Source organism: Pyrgilauda ruficollis, unplaced genomic scaffold (assembly GCF_017590135.1).
Source record: "Pyrgilauda ruficollis isolate IOZ18807 unplaced genomic scaffold, ASM1759013v1 scaffold27, whole genome shotgun sequence".
NCBI classification, from domain to species: domain Eukaryota; kingdom Metazoa; phylum Chordata; class Aves; order Passeriformes; family Passeridae; genus Pyrgilauda; species Pyrgilauda ruficollis.
The window spans coordinates 2,922,741-2,930,240 of NW_024524044.1; the positions used below are offsets into that span (position 1 = coordinate 2,922,741).

The window sequence follows — 7,500 nt, forward strand, 5'->3', positions numbered from 1 at the left end:
CACTGCTGCCTATTTTATCCATTTTTGAACTTTTTACTTTACTCACAACTACCATCTTCATTAGTGAGAATATTGCAAATACTAAAATGATTATATCACTTTGAATAGATGACATGAAAATTATATTTTTTCTCATGAAAGATGCTGATTTTGATCACTGATGCAGATGATATGTGTTTTTTCTGATTATTCTATGTCCTGTAATGTAGGACTGGAAGCTCTGTTTTTCTGAAGGAACTTACAGCACAAGGTGTTTGGGCATATTTCACATTTTTACCGGGAAAACTTATTTGAGCAGACAGTAGTGTATTAAACAAATGATATAGTTACTTTATTTTACACTTACTACTACAGTTACTTATTTTACAGTATTACAATGGTGTTTGACCTAATAGTGTTTTAAGCATATTAACTCAGGTATATATTTTAAAATTATGCAGTGACTTGTCTCTGCTTAACTCAAGCTTTTAAAGCTGTTTTGGATAAAATAAAAAAAATAAAAAACCAAAACATCTTTACAAATGTTCTCTTAGCTTTCCAAATTTTTTTGTTCTCATACATTCAGCTATGTCCTTAATATTTGGCATTTTGATTTATTAAGCAATCTTAAGTATTAAAGGCTTTTAGCGTTCACCAGCGCAAGGCTTCAGATGCATTGTGCCTTGTGTCAATGATGAATTAATTCCAGCAGAGCACAGAAGTTACTATTATTTAAGCCCAGCTCCTCACCTCTGCTTTTACATCACAGTCCGGTTTCAAAAGGCCGCAGGCTGGGCTGTGTCTGACGGAGGGAGGCGAGGCAGCGGCGGTGTGTGTGCTCCGAGCGGGCCCGGCAGCGGCTCCGGTCACCGCGCCGGGCCCGGGCCCGCCCTGAGGGGCTCCCCGCGCGCGGCTGCCCCGGGCCGAGCCCGGGCCGGGCCCTTCGCGCCGGGCCTGGGCCGAACCCGCGGCGCCCGGGCACCGCAGACCCTGCCAGCCGGGTATGGCACACACCCTGTCATAAACCGAGGAGGTTTAATTGCGGCACCGTGCGTTATCCTGCTATTTGTGCAAATAAAAGACCCCGTCTTGATGCAAAATAAACACAAAAGCACTGTTGTGACTATAACAGGGAGTCATATACTAATTTATATAATAAGTGGTTGTGCACGCTTTATTCAAGATTATGGCTGCAAGAAATGGCATGAATTGCTGGGTGTGTTTAATGCTGGATTATAGCAATTTGAAACATGTCAAACACATGGCTAATGCCTCATGCTTCACTCATTCTTGCGTAAACCTGCATAGCCACCATCCATTATACCCCTGGTAACAACACAATTCTGCAAGTAAATATTGTTACACTAAGTAACCTTTCAATTCAAGTTGTTTAGGAAGAGAAAATGCAATCTTGTGCAGTCAGTTCCAGTGTCAGTTTAATGTTTCAAAAGGGAAGTGGTGTAGAGAATAAGTATCTGTACAGTGACTTGCCGGCTTAGAACACACACGCGTGCACGTGCGGGCGCACGGGCGCATAGAAAACGTCCAGTTCTGCAGGGGAGAAAAGTAAAGCTGAGCTTCTAACTCAACAAGGTGGAGTAGTTCTTTTTTTGGTATGGGTGGTAGCTTGGCTACCCTGACGGGATTAGGTATTCAACCTGCAGTGCAACCACACTCTAAAATTATCTACAATTTCAGTCTGTCTTGCAGACAGCAGAAAATATTTTCCCCATACCTTTATTTAAAATATCGGGTAGCAAAGCTTGTATCGCACCTTTGGCGCCAAGAGTTGCAGAATCACGACAGAAGTAGGTGCTGGTGAATGTGTCTGTGAATGTGGGTGCGTGTGTGCATGTGTGCCTGTGTAGGCATGCTCATGACTGACAGCGAGTGTGACAGCAAGAGAAAAGAGAAGGATTAGAAAGTATGAATGTGTATAAATGTATGTAAACAGGGACCTGTATATTTTTTCTTGTCCTATTTGAATTTCCAAACTTACAGCCTTAGTATCTGGCTGATACCTGTCTGTTTCCTTTGTGTTTATTTATGCTTATTTTGGTAACAATCTGCACTGCTCTTGTAAAAACAAGAAAAAAAGTACATTAGTTTGCTCAGTGAGATGCTGCAGGTTCAAATTATTTTGCTACCAATAGCTGATACTGATACATAGACATTAGAAATCATCCTTGTTTAGATGTTTTCAGTGCTTCAATTTGTGAGGATTTAGAGGATTAAATTTTTGATAGTACATACACACGTGTGTAGACTCACGTATATATGTACGTCTATGCAAAAGAAAAGGGAAAAAGATTCTATGCTCTTGCTTTCTCTAGCAGCCCTTTTTCAGTTGCTGACGGTGAGGAGGGGGCTGAGGACAATCAGCACAGTGCATTACTCTAGCCAAAGTTTTAGTGTTCTTAAAAATATCATTTTAAAACTAGAGAATCACCCCCCACACTTTATTTTTAACATAAAATTATACGGTCTCTTTTATCTTCATAGAAATACTTCAGTGTTTCTTCCACTTCACTTCCAAATAAATTGCCCTTTCTAGTATTGTTACTCTGTAGTTTCATTCTGTCTGTACCCAGCTGTTGGATCGGGTTTGTTGTTTTCTATTGCCAGACTAGTGTTACTGGTCATGTTATATTAAAGCCTATTCTGCTGGCTCACAGGCACTTTAACTTTAAATGTAGAGCCTGAACTACACTCTGGGGCTTTGTGAGGATACAAAATCCACAAGATATAAAACCCTTTGGTTAATATGAACTGGAAGACATTTAACCCTTCTTTTTTAATTGTAATGAAACAGTCAGAGAGATGTAAAAATAGGAGGGATGGTGTATTTATTTATTACATTTCTGGGTGTTTTGTAATGTTTTGGTTATCTAACATTTACCCCCCTTTGCCCTTTTAATGTGCCTGGCTAAATGTACCACTGTTATTGTCTAATGTTTGAATTTGTAAAAGATGAACCTGTCTGTTGGTTAAATCTTTGTTTCACTGAAAGAGGATTAACGTTTGAATTTCCCAAATTTCCAAATCCTTGTAACGATACAGCTGATGAAGTTTCAAATAAATTTCCACTCTGATATACACGTCCTTTTATTGAAAGTAAATATTGTAAAAATCGGAACGGGCTGTCTGCTTCCACTGTTGTGGCATATCCGCATTAGAATTTTCATATAACTACTAAGGGCAATCAGACCCTTTTCTCTGAATATTTTAAACATTGTACATGTAAAATTTATGCCTAATTTGAATACTTATTAGCTGCCTAATCTCAGAAAAGAGTATTAGCTTTGTTTTTGCCTTGTAAAATTCATCACTGCTTGTATCACATTTTCCATTTCTATTATTTTTCTTTGCTGATGTTCATAAGTGTTTTAGGAGGACTGTTTCTTCATAAACACATCTGGTGCTGCTGTTGTTTACTGGGCTATAACAGCTGCTCTCCTTTATGTTAACTGTTTGTGTTTAGGCTTTTTGCATCCTGTTTATTTCTGACCAGACCATCCTTAAATAACTCATCTTTTGCTATTTTAACATTTTTCACACAATATATACTTTTACTTTATCTCATAGGAGCTTGTTTGTGGTAACTCATACTGCATTTTAATTAATATCCCGTGCAGATAGTTGAAGTTGTAATGATCCTTTTCCTGCCTTTTTTTTTTTTTTTAAAGGAAAGGCAGTTGCACATACTTTGCAAGGGAGAAAATAGCTAAGTTAAATCATTAAGCTAAACAGCAAGCTTTGTTTCCTTTCCCCAGTTTGCTTACACATCCCTCTCCCTTCAGAGGTGATTTTTAAAATCACAGCTCAGCCAGGTTGTTGTGAGGGCTCTTGTCAGTAGGTCGGGAGTGAGGATGAAGGAAGGGAGCTGCATTCTGACCCTGCAAGAGCAGGAGAGGACTTTGGTGGCTCTGAGAAGAGACGCTGACCTTTCCATATTACAGATACAAAATGCGCCTTGAAATTCTGGTTTGTAAGGGCACGTTGGTTCTTTATTTACTGCAAAGATTTCAACTGATCTTGGCAGGACATCTCATTGCTATCCTGAAAGTACAGTATATTTATGCAGTGAAAATGATAAAACATTTATTACTGTAGAGAAGGTAATATGCATAATTTATGCTGTTTTTAGCACAATCATTAGTGATATTCTTGATAGATTTTATTTCCAGCTTTCATATCTAATACATGCCTGGAAAATTAATTTTATATCTTTCATTTATTTGCCTATGTTAAAATTGAGTTTTAAGTCATCTTCAAGTGAACAGTTTGATTGCTGCTCATGCATAAGCTTAATTACTTCCCAGGAAGGACAGTATTAAATGTTTTAAATGTCAGAAAAATAAATGAATATCAGGCGTTTGATTAAAAAAATAGGCAATATCTGACGTGTTTGCAGCAGGAGCTTTTTCTTAAAATGCCTCCGAGGCAAAATTTTATTTAGTCACAAAAAAGGAGAAGCCCATTATACTATTTATCATTGGTTGATACCATATGATTTGTAACACCCTTACAAAATTTTAATTTTGTATGATTAGCTGTGCATCATTAAACAACAGCCTTGCATAAGATATGCTGTAAAATTCTGACAGAATCAAGATAGTGAATATTTTAAATAAGGCTGTATAGTCATCCATGGTTGTCAAAGCTAGATAATAGGAAATATAGAGCAGTGTGTGAAATCGTGCCTTCACTTAAACTGGTTTTATAGGTAGACTTTAAAACGTAGTCGTTCATAAATGCTATTGACCATGCTGCGTGCATGGTGTGTTATTTTGGCCGTTAAATGTAAGCACACAAAGCTTGCTTATAGAAATCATAATTCCAGTGATTAGCAGCTGTATGAAAGCAGAGTTTGCATTGCATTTCTTGGTAAACGGCTCTGCGAGGCTTTTTTCTTCTTCTAAAGATGCTGTCTGTGTAATTGGCAGAGAGGGACATCTTGATAATGGAAGTGTGAAGGTGTAACGCGTGTGTTAATTGATACTTCTTAATCACTTTTAGGTATTAAGTCATGATGCAGGAATCTGCGACAGAGACAATAAGCAACAGTTCAATGAATCAAAATGGAATGAGCACTCTAAGCAGCCAATTAGATGCTGGCAGCAGAGATGGAAGATCAAGTGGTGACACGAGCACTGAAGTAAGCACAGTAGAACTGCTGCATCTGCAACAACAGCAGGTAAGTTTGTTTTGTTTCCTGTTTGTTTTTAAACAAATGAAGGGCTGTTTTCAGAGGGGGACCTTTTTGCAGACCCTTGGTGTGTGCTGAATGTGGAGTGTCGTGGAAGCGAAGGGCATGGGGCATTATTTGTTGTTGTTGTAGTGCACGATAATGCTGAAAGGGAAGGATCCCGTTCTTGTGGCAGCAACATCTTGCTGATATGGCTGCATGCCACCACGCTTGCCTGGTGATTAAAATCCCGCTGCGTATTTATGAAAGTTGTGCCGAAGCCTTGCAGTGCATGTTTTCAGGAGCTGTTAGTTTACTGTGCGATTCGGGCGGGCAGGACGTGGTGCGGGCTTTTCCACCAGAGGGCCACATTACTTGAGACTTTGCTTTGCTTGCGATGAATTGTGCCAAAGTCGGAGCTGGGCAGCGAAGGGACCCTAGTGAAGGAACCAGAGTGACTTTTCTCAATAAAGACACTTTGCTGTCACAGGTGTAATTAAAAAATGCCGGTTAGTTCAAAAGCACTTAAATAAAAAAGACAGTGTTCCTGTCTGTGTGTGCTTGCGCGTGTGTGAGTTGTAATATGGATGTGTAATTTTGAAAACATGGGAAAAGAGAAGAAGCAGCTTTTCTTCAGGTTTGTTTCCCTTCACATTTTAAAATGATATTTTTAAAATTTGTCTCTTTGTGTTCCCAACAAGTTAATGGAGAAACTACTGTTGTGTTTAAAACCGTAAAATTCAACCATACTCTGGCTGCTGACACCACCTAATTACAAGATGCAATCCATTAATTTTTTGTCACTGTAAGATTTCTCTTCCTTTTAAAACCTGAACAAACAAAACTCCTACTTTTTCTGCCTAAGGAGCTGCCTCACCATCAGGGAACACAGTACTAATGCAGTGAAGCCCAAATTGTTTGGTAAACAATCGGGGTCTGATTCTGCAGAGTGCCCTGTACCTGCTTCAAACTCCTGAAAGTCTTTGCTGCCTCATTCTTTCATTTGCTGAGCCCACTCAGCACCTTTGGTATTCAAACCCTTAATTTTAATTGCTGAGGTTTTTCTTTTCAACATCAGGTATTACATTAATGGAAGGAAAGTTGTTTTCTCTTAGGTAAACTATTATAAAAATGCTGTTTTATAGAAACATGTTTTAACATGATAGATACATTGCATGTGCATGGGCCTCTGAAATAGCAGGTCATAATAGCTCTTAAAATTGAACAATTTTTAGTGCTGAATTAAGCAGTGTACACTAGCTAAATTTACAGTTAAATATTTTAAATAGTGACAGAAAATGTGGAAGAAGGAAATAGTTACAGATTGAAATATGAGAAGTTGTTAAGGCTTAAATCTGTGCCTTGCTTCAAATTCATGTATATTCTGTTTTAGCAATTGAGCACTTACAGTATGCCAGTCTGAAGAAATACAGATTTCAGTGTCTTCATTATGTTCTTAGCAGGTTTCTACCTCTCTCTATATACATGATTATATATATATATATATACCTTGTATTTTTATACTATTTTCATATAAAATCGTATACATATAAATAAATATAAAAATTTGATATTGTTTTCATTAAAAATAATGCCATCATCTTTATTCAGGTGTTCAGATTATAACAGAATTTTAAAATCTTTGTTGAGAAAGAGTGTATCAAATTGGTGAATATGTTTAGGAAACTAAATTTAAGTGAAGTACTTTAAAACACAAAAATGCTAATAGAATAATGTGCCACTTACATGTTTCTCAAAGTAGCAGTCCTAGGCATGTGTAGCCAATTTGTCCATACAGCCAGAGATTCCAGTAGATAGCATTTGCAAAGACCACAGAGAATTACAACTGAAGATGAAAATATCCAGTTGAGTACTAATAACAGACAGGTTCTGAGGGGACAGGCTTAGAAGTGACAATCTTTTCTTCAAAATTGTGATTAGATCTTAAATAAGCAGACAGGCAAAGTAAAACCATGGGTACAGTTAATAGGACTCAAGAGGCGTTTTATGGTAGGGTCTGCACCATAGGATTTAAATACAGCTTGAGTTAGGCATATGAATCCTTCTATAAAATATGTTGATGTGAAACATAAACACTAGTAAACATACAGTAGGATGTCCTTCAGATAACGGGAATAGCTTTGTGCTGCTTTTGCTTTTCTTCTTCCTTTTTCTGTTTCTTTCCCCCCCCTCCCCCCGTTTTTTAACAGATGCCTTTTGAAATACGAATTAAGAGGAAAATGATGGTTGCTTTTATTATTGTCACTGTAGTAATTCTCTAAAATGATGTTTTTAATATGTGACACTTGTCTGGAAACTTTGACACAACAGAA

General features: G+C 37.8%; 1 protein-coding gene across 2 annotated transcripts in view; it reads left to right on the forward strand.

The window, feature by feature from the left end:
* The window catches only part of FOXP2 (forkhead box P2), a 403,242-nt gene that overhangs the window by 211,027 nt on the left and 184,715 nt on the right, over positions 1-7,500 (forward strand). For both annotated transcript variants that reach the window (XM_041471468.1, XM_041471467.1), the window contains exon 4: positions 4,999-5,176. In XM_041471468.1, coding sequence (XP_041327402.1) covers positions 5,009-5,176 — 168 coding nt within the window. In that variant the 5' untranslated portion in view covers positions 4,999-5,008. The remainder of the gene's footprint in view (positions 1-4,998; positions 5,177-7,500) is intronic.